This window comes from Bombina bombina, chromosome 3 (genome assembly GCF_027579735.1).
Source record: "Bombina bombina isolate aBomBom1 chromosome 3, aBomBom1.pri, whole genome shotgun sequence".
Lineage (NCBI taxonomy): Eukaryota > Metazoa > Chordata > Amphibia > Anura > Bombinatoridae > Bombina > Bombina bombina.
The window spans coordinates 1199545612-1199562404 of NC_069501.1; the positions used below are offsets into that span (position 1 = coordinate 1199545612).

The 16793-nt window shown below is 42.3% G+C and overlaps 1 protein-coding gene across 1 annotated transcript in view; it reads right to left on the reverse strand.

The window, feature by feature from the left end:
- TMEM135 (transmembrane protein 135) overlaps positions 1-16793 on the reverse strand; it is an 898466-nt gene that overhangs the window by 39034 nt on the left and 842639 nt on the right. The window contains exons 9-10 of the mRNA XM_053708634.1: positions 10942-11011; positions 1196-1363 (exon numbers count right to left, since the gene is read on the reverse strand). Coding sequence (XP_053564609.1) covers positions 1196-1363; positions 10942-11011 — 238 coding nt within the window. The remainder of the gene's footprint in view (positions 1-1195; positions 1364-10941; positions 11012-16793) is intronic.

The following is a 16793-nucleotide window of genomic DNA, read 5'->3' on the forward strand; positions in this document are numbered from 1 at the left end:
TGCCTGTGCTTTCAACCTCAAACTTTGTCTCTCTCCATCTATTATATTTCTTGTTCTTATCTACTGTACAAATCATATGGTATGTTCAGCTCAGTGTGGCTCAAGTGAAACAGGATTTAACATAATCAATATGGCACTGTGCAACCACAGCTAGTTAAAACGTTACAACTTTATTTTTATTAAATGATAACAGGCTGTGCAGTAAACACATTTACATTCAGCTTTGCTTTCTTCTTAAAAAAACATTTAGTTTTGAAATAGTAGTTTTAAAGAGACATTGTACACTATTTTTTTTTTTTTTTGCATAAATGTTTTGTAGATGACCCATTTATATAGCCTAACTGGGAGCATTTATAGTTTTGCTTATTAAAGGGACATAATACTCATATGCTAAATCACTTGAAATTGATGCAGTATAGCTGTAAAAAGCTTACAGGAAAATATCACCTGAGCATCTCTATGTAAAAAAGGAAGATATTTTACCTCACAAGTTCCTCAGCTTAGCAGAGTAAGTTCTGTGTAAAAAGTTATACTCAACTGCTCCCAGCTGCAGGTAAAAAAATTAAAAAAATTAAGAAATGAACAGCAGCCAATCAGCATCAGCAGTGCTGAGGTCATGAACTCTTACTGTGATCTCATGAGATTTGACTTAACTCTCATGAGATTTCATAGTAAGCTTCCTTTACCTGATTGGTGAAATAATATGAGAGTGCACGAAGCTCATCCTTTCAGTTGTCCCGGGACAGACATACTAATATGCTGCTTAGAAATCCTTTACAATGGGAGGTGGCTACTGAGGAACTTTTGAGGTAAAATATCTTTCTTTTTTACATAGAGATGTTCAGGTGATATTTTCTAATCAGCTTTTTACAGCTATACTGCATCACTTTCAAGTGTTTAAACATTTGGGTATTATGGCCCTTTAATAATGTTGTGCTGTTTTTCAGACTCCTAACCAAGCTTTTCCAGCCCCTTTCACTGGGTGTCCAAGGCCACCCTCATCACCAGTACTAAACTGAGAGCTTCTAAGTCATTTTTTAAAAGGTTTTTAGATCAGTATCCGTGCATATTCTTCTTTATAGTAGTGTCTATTAGATGCAGTTATATGAAAATTAGTGTACACTATCCCTTTAACTTCATTTGAAATGTCAGAATGATACAAAGACATACTGATAATTTGTCACAAAATACCTACCTTGTAAATACTGACAAATGATCCCAGAAAAGCGCCCAGCTGAAAGTTTTCCTTGTTATAAAACAGTGACAATAACCGGGATGGTTTTGTAAACAGATGTCTAAATGTAGACGGGATACGAAGGCAGCACTGGATCAAGTATCCAACACTAAACATTCTAATGAAGCCCTGAAAAAACATAACATTTAAAAAGTATTTAACTTTTATTTTTAAATATAGCATGCAATTAATTTTAATTGCTTGATAAATTGGGTTCTATATGTCAAAATACTGTCCTCTGGTGGACAGTTATGATTCCTTTTTTTATGTGCTGATGTACGAGCTGGATAGAGGGGGACATATCCATACTTATCAATATTTGAGGATAGATATTAGGAACTAAGGAGTTTGAGGTGGTCCGTTGCTGTTTTGTGTGCAGGACCTTGTTGGGAGGAGTGGGGTTGAGGGTGAGTAGTGGGTGGGCATGTCTGGTGGTTTGTGGGCATGAGCTAGGGGAATATGGTTGTCTCAGAGGGACAGTGGGGCTTGGCTCAGAATTAGGGAATGTCCCTCCCAGTTAGGAGGTCTGCATATTTGACTAGAAAAAAAGAAAAAGAGAAGGGAAGAGAGGAGTTTTTTTTAAGCAGTTTTAATACTTTTTATTTGTTGCTAATGGTAATAAAAAGAGAATTAATGATTTGAGTATCTCAAAAACTTGAAATATTGTGTTTCTTGTTGTTTGGTAACATAACATTATATTATTTGTAATAGGATTAGATAAATATGAACTGTGCATTGAAGTGATGTATGGAAACAATGTTTTAGATGGACTTTAATTTATCAATTCTAATAAAGATATGCTATAATTTGCTCTAATACCCCGCACTCTGACAGCCCACTTCAAAAGTATTTTTTTTAGTGAGCTTAAGGTCTGAACTGTTCTGCAATCGGTGCTCTAGCCACAAAAAAATTGTGTGAGTGTCATATGGATAGAATGCCGATTGGAGAACTGTTAGCTTACAAAAAAGTGGAGTATTAGAATTTCATCGCCATATTAAAAACAAAATTTATGCTTCCCTGATTTCCCATTCTGCCGAGGGAAAGAGGAACAGTAGGAGAAATATCAGGGTAAAAAAAGGTGCCAGAAGAACAAAACAAAAATTACAGCCGCCCCATATAACTCGTGGGCGGGGAGCTGTGGACTCTCCCCGTCTGAAGAAAAGAAATTTATCAGGTAAGCATAATTTAAGTTTTTCTTCTTCCCGACCAGAAGGAAGGGCCAGAAAAACAAAAGGGCAATAAATAAAAAAAAACAAGGGTAACTCCAAAAGAGTAACCAAGGATGAAAATAGGGCAAATTCGACGAAAGACCCTACCGCCCTACCAGAGCAAGGGAGGAAAATCCCAGACCCATATCTGCATGGATTTCAAGGGACCAAGTAAAGCCCTAAAAAACTAAGGGAGAAAGGAAGAACCCCTCCCCTACAAAGAGTGCTAACTCGCACCCAGGACAGAGCAACCGACAGACAAATTGTCCCCTGGAGCCGTGGAAAAAACAGCATCAGAAAATCTGAATATGCTCCTTTGAAAACCATAGGCTTCCAGCTGCAAAGGTGGGATAAGCAAACACAAGTCGCCCATCCTATCTAACCAAGCTAGTAAACTGCACAGGACCATCTTCAGAAAGAAAAAGAAGTGCAGAAAAAAACTTTCCCAAGAAAAGCAGGAAAAGAAGGATAGTACCCAGAATCAGCAGAGAAAAACTACCTGCTGAGGAGGGATCCACCGTAAAACCTCCCACCTAAGGAAGGCTCACAAGCTCTATCTATGAGACACGGTCAAAGATCAACAGATTAGACAGATCCCTGACCCTCACTCCCGGCAATGGACCCGGCACCAAAGTGACTGGTAATGTCAGAAAAGACAAAGGAATTAAAAAATTCCCAGAATCACCAAGACCTTCAGGAAGGAAAAGGGAGGAGATCCATCCCCCCAAAAAAGAGCTCGGGTTCCAGAACTCAGTTGCAACTCCCTTCCTGATGACTAAGGACACTCCCAAAAGGAGACCCTCTACTGAAACTACAATAATGGCATGTCACAAGAATCCAGCCCTTCCTTGACATCCTGCATGCAAGGCAGAGGGGACAACCCCGCTGAACAGAGGAAGAAAAAGGACCTCCGGGCACCAGGCGGATACTGTGGAATGCCAAGTCCACCCCAAAGGGAGGGGAAACAAAAACAGAACAGCTCACCCGCACAGAGGTATGGAGTTTGAAGCTGTAGGTGGACCAAAAGGTCAAGTACCGAAAGAACCATCCGGCCACTACGGACGGCCCAGCAGAATGTCCAATTCTCTGATAAGAGAGATAAAAATCCGCCCGAAGGAACAGAAGATGTCCCGGAACCTTGTCAAAGACAAGGAACAAAAACGCCCAGACATCCGGAACCCGGAGCCAGCTTTAAACAAAGAACCCCTGAGGAACCACCGGTTTACCCCATACGAAGCAGACCTTGCATCACAGGCAATGCAAACACAGTCATATCCAAGGCACCGTAGACACTGAACTCTCACGTAAGTGTCCCAGACACAGATTGCTTTAAGACCACAGCGGGATTCAAACTCCCAACCTAAGGGGTGCTAGGCAATGACAAAGCCCCACAGCTACTCTGGTTGACCCCTAAAGGTTCTAGGGACAACACCCACAAAGTCCAAAGACTAAGGTAAACGTACAAGAGAAAAGGGCTCAAACCTAGAAATCTGGATTGAGAAGATAACAATAGTCTCCAAGATCCTCTCAGGATCAACTTCCCGGAAGCATCTACAGCTCGAGTATTTACGAATGAACAAGCATTCTAACCCCTGGCGGATGAACTCAAAACTCTTAGGAAGGGGCAAACAATCTGCAGAGCTCCGAAAATATGGGAGCAGACGAGATCCCGTAGGTAGAAAAAAAAAAAGGCCCTAACTTCCTGATTGGGCCTGAAACCGATGACCAGAAGGCCAGCCCCAAGGAAAGGGGACAAAAGGCCCAATCAGCCTCAACCCGAAGGAAGAGGTACCGTCATCAAGGAAACAGGGTCCAATCTCAAAGGAGGAGACGAGAAAATGCCACCAGAACCTGGCACCAGGGATTTCCATGGAATCCTCTTCACCTCCGACCCACTATGGTAAGGAGAAAAAAACTCTAGCACCTGAACCAAAAAAACCCAGGAGCCTACAGAGTATACCTTAGCAGGATCCGAACCTCGGAAACACCGCCAGCTAAGCATGGATAGGGCAATTAGGACTGAGCACAATTCCCTCTGATGCCTCCAGAATAATAAGCGAGGACCAGCCTGACGTCTAGTAACGAAAAGGCCACCTATAACTTGTAACGAAAAACAAGAAAAGGAAACTCAAAACAAGAGAGAGCCACTCGACAACCTAACCGGACCAGTCAGGTATAACGGGCACCACGTGTCTGATATAGACCCCAAGGAACAGAAAACTAGTACCCAACCAGCACCAGCCTGATACATAGGGCACTCAAGAACTGTCCAAGGCCACAGAAAGTGGCAACCCTAGAAGGGATAGACAAATTAAACAAACGGTAGACATAACAATGTCCTAACTTTCCATATAACTTCAGCAGAAGCGCTCAATGCAACCACAAAATCGCAAGTATCAAATTCCAGAAGAAAATGAAGAAGGAAAAATTTATAACAGACATGAGCTTTCTTAAAAATAAATAAAATACATCCTAACCGGATCAAAGAAAAAGAGGGCAGCACCCGCAGGTGAACGTCCAAGAAGAAGGGACACACTAACAGGACCAGCCAATCAGAAACCCCATTCTTCCGAAGCTCAGAACTGGAATAAGATACCCAAAAAAAGGAAAGGTAAATTGGAGACGACAAGGAGATTAACTTCATCCCCACACGTCTAACCCAGCTTGCTGCCTGGAACAGAAGACTGAGGATCCCTCAACCTATTAGGACTGGGATCCTCCAGCACCGCCAAAACATGGCGCAGCAGGACACGAAGGCGCGCCAGTCTATAATGAAAAGCAAGACTTACCTCCGCCAGGGCAACTGACGACCCGACCCGAGGGTTGGGCCCCTGAAGCTTCAGAGGAAACCATTTCCCCAGATGGCAATCCGACCCAGGCGATCCCACGCCTGGCGAGCCCTGGTTAACAGAACAGAGACAGTATCTCAGCAACACCTCCCCTGGAAGATGTAAATGCACCAACGCCATAGATATGGCCAAGAGGAACTGTGCCGTAACCTCTGGAGGAAACAAGACGCCTTCTGGAGAAGGAATAACGGCATTAGGGACACCTGCTTGCGTAGCTAAAGAAGGTTCTAGGGCACGCGCCTCACGGGATATGGGATCCCCAGGGGCGGATGGCTCGGCGGACTCTAATTTCCCTGTTGCAGGAAAAGAGAGCACTCTAAAGCGGCATTCGGAACATAACTGATGGGCATGGATTACCCGGGCCATTTCATACTCTTCGCAAGAAGTAGAATCTGAATCAGAGACATCCGTCTCCAAAAATTCATAATCCTCCATTACTTGGTGATAGAAATTATGGATTTCACCCCCAATGGCTGGGGCACTCACCACCTCCTGTGACCCAGTAAACAGACTCTCCTCATCGACACGCAGTCATGAATACAGAAATGGAGAACAGAACGTGAACCCGCCTGACAAGGTGCACCGTGCAGGCCAAAGAAAAGCGTGCCAAGGCCACCAGGGCCGCGCAGCCTGACAAAAAGGCCATTATGTTCCGAAATAGCCACAAGCCCAAGTTTTACTACACATTAGCGGACAAAATTACATAACAAACATGATTAAAGTCCCCCCTGTTCAATAACCCCCCTCAGGAAATATTAACCCTTGATTCCATAAAGATAAAGGAGTCCCACTGAGACCCTGACTTCTTTGTTTACATTACATTATCATTGAAGTAAAATGAAACAATCTTACCAGAATATACGCCGTGGAACAGAAACACGGCCCTTCAAGTGTGACAGATAGTAGCATCGCTTCTGACATGGACTCGAGTGAAGAAAGCAGGCAGCGAAACTCGTCAACGAGTTTCATGTCTTGGAAGACGTATGTGGTTGTGTTTATTGATCGTGGGCACTAAAGGGCTGTGTACTGTTGTCCCTTAGTAAAGACAAGGAGCTGGCTACCAAAAACTGCACATTAATATTGGATCCTGGTAATATGAGCTGGCACCCAGGAGAGCCAGCGCATAGGAGGCTGTGGAGGGTCGCTATGGAAGATTATTGGTAGTCTAGACAATCAGTTTCACTTTGTGTGGATTGCCTACCTTGGATTATCTTTCCTGGATTGTTGCGCTGCCGTTGGGAGATTGGATGTCTGGAGACCGGGTGCCTTATTCTTGTTGTTGATGTGTTTTTGTGTGGAGGCATTGGATGGAGAACCATTGAATCTGGCACCGGTGGATGACGTCACTCGCATGGTCTGCGTGAGTAAGTCAGCGTGAAGGTGGCTGAATAGTTTGGCGTTCAGGTTCGTTTTGGTGGGGTGAGATTGGTCCTTCGAGCACTACCAGTTTGTTTCTCTGTACTACAAATGATTCTAGACAGAGCCTGAACAAAAGACTGAATATCAGGAAGCTCAGCGAGCCTCTTGTGCAACAAAACAGATAATGCAGAAATTTGTCCCTTTAAGGAACTTGCGGCAAGCCCCTTCTCCAACCCATCCTGGAGAAAAGACAGAATCCGGGATACCTTAATCTTGTGCCAAGGATATCCATTCTTCTCACAGCAGGACAAATAAGTCCTCTACACCTTATGATAGATGCGATGAGTGACCGGCTTCCTGGCCTGAACGAGAGTATCAATCACTCTCTCAGAAAACCCTCTCTTGGCCAAGACTAAGCGTTCAATCTTTATGCAGTCAGCCTCAGAGAATCTAGATTTTGATGTTGAAATGGACCCTGTACCAACAGATTCCTGCGATAGGGTAACCTCCATGGAGGAGAAGATGACATCCCCACCAGATCTGCAAACGACGTCCTCCACGGCCATGACGGAGCAATCAGAATAGCCGAAGCTTGCTCCTACTTGATGTGGGCCACTACACGAGGTAGCAGTGGCAAAGGTGGAAACATTTAAGTTAGGTTGAACACCCAAGGCACCGCTAAGGCATCTATCAGCTCTGCCTGGGGATCCCTGGACCACGACCCATATCTGGGTAGCTTGCAATTGAGTCTGGACACCATGAGATCTATCTCCTGCGTCCCCCATCTGCGACAAATCTCCACAAACACCTTGGGGTGAAGAGACCATTCCCCCGGATGTAAGGATTGCCTGCTGAGAAAAATCTGCTTCCCAGTTGTCCACACCCGGAATATGAATTACTGAGAGCGAGCAGCTGTGGGACTCTGCCCATTCCAATATCTGAGAAAACTCCCTCATCGCTAGGGAGCTTCTTTTCCCCCCTTATGGTTGATGTAAGCCACCAAGGTAATCTTGTCTGTCTAGAATCTGATGAAGTTGAATGATCCCAGAAGAGGCCACACCTTCAGAGCATTGTAGTTTGCTCAAAGCTCCTCTCGAGGCCATTTTCCTTGTGCCATTCTGGCACGCCAAAAAGCTCCCCATCCTCCCAGACTCACGTCCCTGCTCACAATCTCCCAGGACGTTCTCAGGAAGGATGTTCCTTTGGGACAGTTGTTCCGGACGGATCCACCAAGAGAGGGAGTCCCTCGTCTGATCGCCCAGAGAAATATGTTGGGATAGGTCTGTATGTTCGCTATTCCACTGTCTCAACATGCAAAACTAAAAAGGCCTGAGATGGAACCTGGCGAACGGAATGACATCGATGCTGGACATCCATGAGCCCGATCACTGAGCCACAGAGGGGCTGGAGGAGGACTGAAGGGTACGACAGGTGGGCGCAATCTTCCTGCATCACTGATCTGTGAGAAATATCTTCATGGATATAGAATCTATTATCGTGTCCAGGAACTCCACCCTGTTGCTAGGAAACAAGGAACTTTTTCCTGAGTTTATCTTCCAACCATGAGATTGGAGCAAAAGAAGAAGAGCCGTCGAGTGATCCTCTGCGAGACTGAACGACGGCGCCTGGACTAGGATGTCGTCCAGATAGGGCGCCACAGCAATGCCTCTGGATCTGGCTACTGCAAGGAACGGCCCCAGAACCTTTGTGAAGACTCTCAGAGCCGTCACCAGAATAAAACCATTGCCAGATGATCGCCAGATGGCCGTCAGATTTTGCAGTTGATCTGCAAAATCTGACGGCCAACAGATCTCTCCTGCAGGAGGATTGGTCGTGCCCTGGGGCGCTGCATGTGTAATCAGAGATGAAAGTAGGGAACGCACCTCGCGGGATGGAGAACCCTCAGAGGTGGACGGCTCAGTAGTAGTATTCATCCTATTCTTTCTAGATGTCATAACTTTATCAAGGCATGTTGAACATAGTTGAGCAGGCAGATCTACCAGAACCTCCTCACAATAAACAGGTATTAGACTTTGTAAAAGAGGGAGTACCCTCTAATGCGTCAGAGTCCTCCATAGCTTGCGCCTTTATTATGGACTAGATATAATATGGAAAAATGGCACCTTTATAACCTCCAATGGCCGGGGAACTCACCACCTCCTATGACCCGGACCACAGAAACCGTTTTGTCTCCTGCAACTGCCGGTCAAGCAGAGGAGGTCGAATAGGCCACACCCGGTCACAAGGAATACCTTGCAGGACTGCCCCAGCACTAGGGAAAAAAAACATGCCAAATCGGCCACACAAATATTCCCGGAAATGAACCTGAAGTCCACCCATTGCCAGAGCCTCATCTCACACATATCGCAGCAATGACACAATAAACAACATTATGTACAAACCCCCCCCTGTTCAATAATCCCCATTCCAGGGATATTAACCCTTGATTCTATAAAGATAAAAGGTGTTACACTGTGACCCTGTCTTCCTGCGTTCTCATTATGTGTATAAAAAATGAAACGATCTTGCCAGAATCTATGCCATAGAACAGGAACATGGCCTCTCAAGTGTGACAGTGTAGTAGCATCGCTCCTGGCTTGGACTTGAGTGTAGGAAGCAGGCAGAGAAACTCATTAACAAGCTTATGGAGCTGTTAAAATGAGTCGGGATGGTTTCACAGAAAGACTCTCCCTGCATTTCCGGACTCTAACATTCACTCATGCTCTCACTGAGAGGCTGACAGGACTACTTAAAACTCCAGTCCCATTCCGAAGAGTACTACCCTCCATAAGAGACTACTCCGAATCTTCCGACACTTCTCTGCCAACCTCCTGTGGCGAAAGGCAAAGAATGACAGGGGGATGAGGGGAGTGGGGGAGGTATTTAAGCCTTTGGCTGGGGTGTCTTTTCCTCCTCCTAGTGGCCAGGTTCTTAATTCCCCACAAGTAATGAATGAAGCCGTGGACTCTCCTCCCCTTTAGATGGAAAAGGCCATTTTTATGGTTTAAAGTTGGTGGGTCTGGGTTGTTAGATAAAAAACAGCACTGAAAAGTGCCTTTACATTGCGGTATATGGGAACTGTGTGTTCCCTGTAAATATATATGTATATGATCAATATATATATATATATATATATATATATATATATATATATATATAAATATAGATAGATAGATGATAGATAGACATATATAAGTCGCTGCGTGACTTACCCCCTTCGCTGCACTAGTTCTCATGCTATATCTCATGACATGAGAACTTGACTCCCATTGGAGTCTATGGAAGTGTGCACTGCTGTTATGAGTGGTTCGCAAATATTGCGCTCCACTCTTAATCTGGCCCATTATATATTTACAAAAATAGTGAAAGTGTTGAAAAAATGCAGACTTCCCAGATCATTTGAAATATCTGAACTATTTGTATTTAAAATGTTTCTCTTGGAATCTTCTGTTGAAATGTAGCTACTTCCCACAAGAGAGTAGTGAGTCAGTCTCAGGGGTGTGCAAATTTTTAACCCCTATATGTATAACTATATTATATCTGATCTCCTTACCCCAGATGATCTGTGACATCATCAATTACATCACATAGATCATTAATTGATTACAAAACAAAATGCTTTAACATCATTGCTGACATCACAGATCATATAATTGTGCATAGCTGATATCAAATATCAGATAATAGCAGACATTAATAGTAATTTTGTAAGTTGAAAAACAACCTGAAAAATAAAATAATATAATGTGTTTTTTTATATGCATCCTGAAAAACCAAAGTAAAATTATCATTTTTCAACAGCACCTAAAGAATACATTAACATTAATCACGTGTATAAATAATAGAATTAAATATAAAAATATAAAACAAATATTGTTTAATTGTTTGCTTAAAACTTTTATCTATTTCTAAGCTTGATGGCAGAAGATAATATAGACCGCATTAATATTTTCCCACTAAGAAGTCTTGTATACCAATGGATACATAAATCATTCTCAAACTCACAAGAAGAGCAGGAATTTATTTTTTTCGACTGCAAAAAATGAGTCATAGTTCAAGTCATGTTATTATAACAAGATTAATTGCATGTGGAATTCAAATTATTATCATCTATAGTATGCATGTTCTTGGAAAAGGTTATTGGCGTAAGAAACAGTAGGCAACATAAAAGTGAAGTTCAATTACTCATAGCTTTTATGTAACACAGGACGTTCCTGGCACAATTGCCTATGCATCTTGTTATTATTTAACTTTTTTTCATCAGTCCTCACATGTTTGGACATCATCTTACCTTAATGCAGTAGGAGATGCAATTGTCTTCATAGTGTTTGCAACATCTGTGTCTTGGCCCATGCTTGCATCTAAACAAAAAGTCATCAGCTCTATCAAATATGCAGTAGAAAAATAAATAAATGTGTATGTGTACGAATCAAATATAACACAGCATTCCTTATATCTGAAAATTAAAAACTGCTTTTTTTCATCATCTCTGTTTAGAATTACATTGTGCAAATAGGATTTGTCAAACTTGTAGCCTATAAGTTTACTCAAGTAAATAATCACCAGAACCAAGTGAAACAAACAAAATACATTTTTGTCTTTGTGATAAATGAAGAAGTCCGTTGAACAATACATTCTATCACATTCCATTTTGAAAGAACACAAAGATACATTTTTCATCTCATACAACTGGAGAGGCAGTAGCATCTTAGAGACAAAGTTTTAACAGCTTTTCTTTGTAATATTTTCCCTTGGAGAGAAACTGTTAATTCTATGAATAACAACCAAAAATGATAGATAATATGTTTGTCCATTAGTTGGATTTGAGAAAGATCAATTGAGTCTTGGAAGGTTCTATAGTAAGTTGGTTACATTCCATGCTTCTTTTTGCAAATGACCACACAAAAGTAATTCCCATTGTTTAAAAATCGAGCACTACTATAGCAAATCTCTCCGCATGGGTCATTAAGGGCTACTGACTATTTTTTCAACCAGTCTTTGCTATCTGTACTACAACATTGCTATGCACAGAATTAAAGACCAGTGAGAAGTGATACAATTTTCAGGGATAAAATGTGAAGACTAGATCAACATGTTCTAGCAATATTTTGCTAATTAAAGCCAGCAAACACTGGCAACAACTCACAAGAAATTGTTTTACCTATTCTGGAAAGTACTAAAAAGCATTTTACATTGACATCACAAACAGCTTAGCTGCCAATAATCCTGCACAACCCCCTTCTTTATTGTTCCTACTTTGACCTGGTATTTAACGAACATGAAACTCAAAATTTTCCTTTCATGATTCAGATAGAGCATATAATTCTCCAATGTACTTATCTTATTATCCTTCATTGAAGGAGCAGCAATGCACTATTGGTAGCTAGCTGAACATATCAGGCAAGCCAATGACAAGAGGTGTGCATTCATCAATCAGCAGCTAGTCAGTAGTGCTTTGCTGCACTGAGCATACCTAGGTATTTGTTTCAACAAAGGTGAGCAAGATAATGAAGCAAATTAAACAATAAAGTTGTTTAAAATAACATGCTCTTGCTGAATCATGAAAAATTGTGGGTTTGATATGCCTATAAGTTTGTACACCAGTAGCAAGGCAGTATGAAGCCAGTGCAGATGGCTTACTTGGTATTTTGGGGTTAGACTGACCTTACTAGGCAGAATCAGACTGATATACTAAAGGAAAGTTCTCCTCTGTGAAAAGCACAACTGGGCTAAAAGAGACTGCTCCTGGGTGGTAGCTCGCCAAAGAACAGGCCACTAAGCTGCTGTTCGTTCCTTGTAGAGTGCTTCTCTTTTTGTATGCATTTGGCTTACATTTAAATGCTGATGTTTATCTGACACTGATCCTCCAAATTAAAATCTAATCATGATCCTTTTCTTTCTTCATTAACCACTAAATATAACAAACCATGACCTCACTACCTCAAGAAAAAGCAAATCCTAACAAAATCCTCTACTTATGCTAACTCCATCTTACACCCCACATTCTTGTGTCCCTCTCCGACCAGCAAACTCTGTGACACCCCAGTGCAACATCACACACCTAGGAGGCACCCTTTACTCATGAAGGATGTCTATAAGGGAAACCCAACAAACACTAATAAAGGTCTTCCAGCATCTAAAATGGTTTCTTTAAGAAAGGATCCCCAGAACCCATAATCGGTTTGCCTTAAATACTCCAGCACCCTGACTGACCTGCCAGAAAAAATTCCAGTGCTCGCAAAGGTCTCCCCATATACCCTACCCCAAAATTAGCACCTTTTTCTGGTATGTAATGGCATCCTACAGCACCTTTACCACCCAAAAATGCAACCTAGAACCAAAAGGACCCCTGAACACAAGTTTCAGTAGCATCCAAAGAACTATTCTGCAAGACCCCAATCAAACAACAATAAAGTATCTAAAGAACCAGCCACAGTGATCCCATAAACTAACCTCCCAACATCTATGGTATCATATAGTGTGACCCTAAATTCCTAATAAAAAATAACTTACAAGCATCTCTAGGATGTCTCTATCATTACCTTGTATCCAATATTTTGGATTGAAGGCGACATCCCAGAGTTGTTGATATAAATGAAAGACCCCTAGGAATCCAAAACAAAAGTAGGTCCTTACCTCAATCCTGATTTCAACATTTAACATTTAGAGCCAGATTACAAGTGGAGCACTATTTAACGCTCCCACAAGAGGGGTGATAGCGCTAGAAGAAAGCTTTTTGCACTTGTCAGTTAAAATCCTCCATTACGCACAAAATATAGAGAAAATAACTCATTGTGTAGTTCGTTAACAAATCTAGACAGGCCAGAAGACTTGTTTTTCCCACAGAAAACCTCTGAATTACATTGTTTCCAATGCAGCAAAGGATTCTGGGTAAGATATGTAAATTAGGTTCACAATGACACATCTTTTCACTTCAAGTCTGCTTTTCAGCACAAAGCATCGCTGTTCACACAGCTTATAAGCTTAGCTAGGGTTAGTGCAGTGATTCATAACCATCCCAGGGCAGACTGTTTCGTAGTTATTGCTACTCTTACCCAGAATCCTTTGCTGCATTGGAAACAATGTAATTCAGAGGTTTTCTGTAGGAAAAACAAGCCTTCTGGCCTGTCTAGATTTGTTAATGAACTACACAATGAGTTATTTTCTCTATATTTTGTGCGTAGGGGAGGATTTTAAACTCACTTTTTACCTACCCCTAATTTAAAATGTTGCTGTATTTTGCCCGGAATCAACTTCACCCAGCAGTGCTTCAAACCTTCTCCCAGCTGATGAGTAGTAATAACTACGAAACAATCTGTCCTGGGATGGTTATGAATCACTGCACTAACCCTAGCTAAGCTTATAAGCTGTGTGAACAGCGATGCTTTGGCGTAAAGGGAATCTGCTGAAAAAATAACCCAGAATCCTTTGCTGCATTGGAAACAATGTAGTCAGAGGTTTTCTGTAGGAAAAACAAGCCTTCTGGCCTGTCTAGATTTGTTAATGAACTACACAATGTAGTTTTCTCTCTCTCTCTCTCCTATATATATATATATATATATATATATATATATATATATATATATATATATATATCTCAAACCTGTCTTCAGTCCGACCCTCCTGGGGATATCCGCCTGGGTGCAAAGTTGTAATGCTACAGTCAAAAGAAAAAATACACTCTCAGGTCTTTTTAAATCAAGAGAGACATAGGGGCCTAGTTATCAAGCCGTCAACCTCAAATACGCTGGAATTCCACAGCGTATTTGTGGCAAGGCTGATTCGCCTTAGTTATCAAGCCCTAGATACCGGCAAAAGTAGAATTTTGTGACGTAAGCTTCGATCCGCCGGACTCAGTCCGACACAGATCGATTCTTACGTCACTCCAGATGTTCCGCACACAAGTGCGGCACAATCTGACTACTTTTGCTAGTTATCAAAAAACTAGCAGGTACGCTCGGCACTTTTCCGGGTCAGCGTACCTGGAGGTGGCGGATCCCATAGGAATCAATAGGAGTATGACCATAGCGAAAGTTTATGTTCGCTGCTGCCCGACATCCCATTGATTCCTATGGGAGCTGCCTACACCTAACACCCTAACATGTACCCCGAGTCTAAACACCCCTAATCTGTCCCCCCTACACCGCCGCAACTAAATAAAGTTATTAAACCCTAAACCGCTGCTCCCGGAGCCCACCGCAAGCTATACTAAATATGTTAACCCCTAAACCGCCGCTCCCGGACCCCGCCGCCACCTACATTATACCTATTAACCCCTATCCTGCCCCCCCTATACCATCGCCACCTATAATAAAGTTATTAACCCCTATCTTGCGGATCCCGGACCTGGCCGCAACTAAATAAATAGTTTAACCCCTAAACCGCCGCTCCCGGACCCTGCCGCCACCTATATTAAAGTTATTAACCCCTACTCTGGCCCCCCCTACACCGTCGCCACCTATAATAAATGTCCATGCTTGAGGACAACGTCGCGTGGTGGTGCTTGGTCAGCAGGTTTGGGCCGGAGTGCTCTATGAGCTCTATCAATACCCATGTCCATGTCAGCTATAGGTCCCAAAAGTGATGAAAACAGGCCCGTGAGGAATTCAGGTATAGTGTTTGGTAGAACAGATTCTGGGATCCCTCTGATACGCAAGTTCTGGCGGCGCTCTTCCATTTTGTCCTGTAACTGTATAATTAGCATGTCATGAGTCTGAGTGGTAGTTTGTAATGTGGATATTTCAGTTTGATTGTATTCCACGTCTTCCTCCAAGGCCTCTACTCGATTGCCCACCTCAGTAATATCTCTCTTTAAGCTTTCCATCTCTTCTTTGATGCATTCCCTTACCTTTACTACAATATTGTCTAGATCGTTTTTGGAAGGTATAGTAGCCAGAAAGGCCTTAGAGAGTTGAACTGGTCTTTCTATATCGCTATCTGCACTATCTGATGAGGATATCATGGGCTGTTGTGATTCTGTTGGTAGAGCAGGCAGTTGTGAATCTGACACTTTAAAAAAGGAGCTCACTGTAGTGCGCGCCGTTGTAGGCTTTTTAATGTCTTTTCCTGCTTTTGATATCCGTTTTGGGGACATCTCTATGCCCTTTTGTTGAATGGCTATTATTTTATCCTCAGGGCAAGTGATCCACGAGAAAAGGTAATTATTAGTGCAGGGTCTCTTTAAGTGACAATATTGTGGCGTGCTATTAATTCTCCCCCATAATGTGGGCTGTGATCGTGTCAAAATAATCCAATTCACATCTGTACTGCTGTGTATGTAAAGGCAGTATTATTAAGCTTCATTTCTAACTGGTGCTAATGTGAGGCATCCTAGTGTGGGTAAGGGCCGTGTAAATAAAGGCCACTCTTTCCGTGTTTTTTTTTTAATTGCCACAGTGTTCGGCAGCGTGGTTTCCCAGGGTGCTTCCCAAATGCCCCGCTTCTGTTATTACACACTCCAGCACTAAGTTTTTGGTCACTTACATTTAAATGTCAATGCGGCAATGTCTATGGCCATCACTATTTCTCTGCAGCAGCTGTCTTGTCTGTGTAAGCGCTGTTCAGTTTATAGGCAAGTGTGTTAAGATGGCGGCTGTGCGCTAGGCCTCATTACCAGATGCGCTTGCGATCTCCACACCTATGTTCCCAGGTTCCTCTGTAGTGTCCGGTAGTTATGCCACTTTTGCTCCTGAGTGGCTATGTGACTTCTGCTGGTGATATGTCCACTTTCTTAAGTGTTTATGGGCATCGGCAACCGGAGCTCACACTAATGCGTGGCCATAACTCACGACGGCCGGCTCCGTCCCCCCATGTTAGGATTTTTTAATGTGTAGTTTAGTTTAATTTAATTGCTAGTTAGTTTAATTTTAGTTTAATAATTATATTAGTTTAATTGTTAGTTTAAACTTAGTTTTTTTTTTATTTGACAGGTAAATTTTAATTTAATTTAAGCTAGGGTAATTGTAATTTTAATTTAAAGTTAGGGGGGCGTTAGGTTTAGGGGTTACTAGTTTAATTTAGTTTATTGCGATATGGGGGGCTTTCGGTTTAGGGGTTAATAGTTTATTTTAATATATTTTGTTGTGAGGGCTTGCGGTTTAGGGGTTAATAGGTTTATTATAGTGGCAGCGGTGTAGGGCTTAA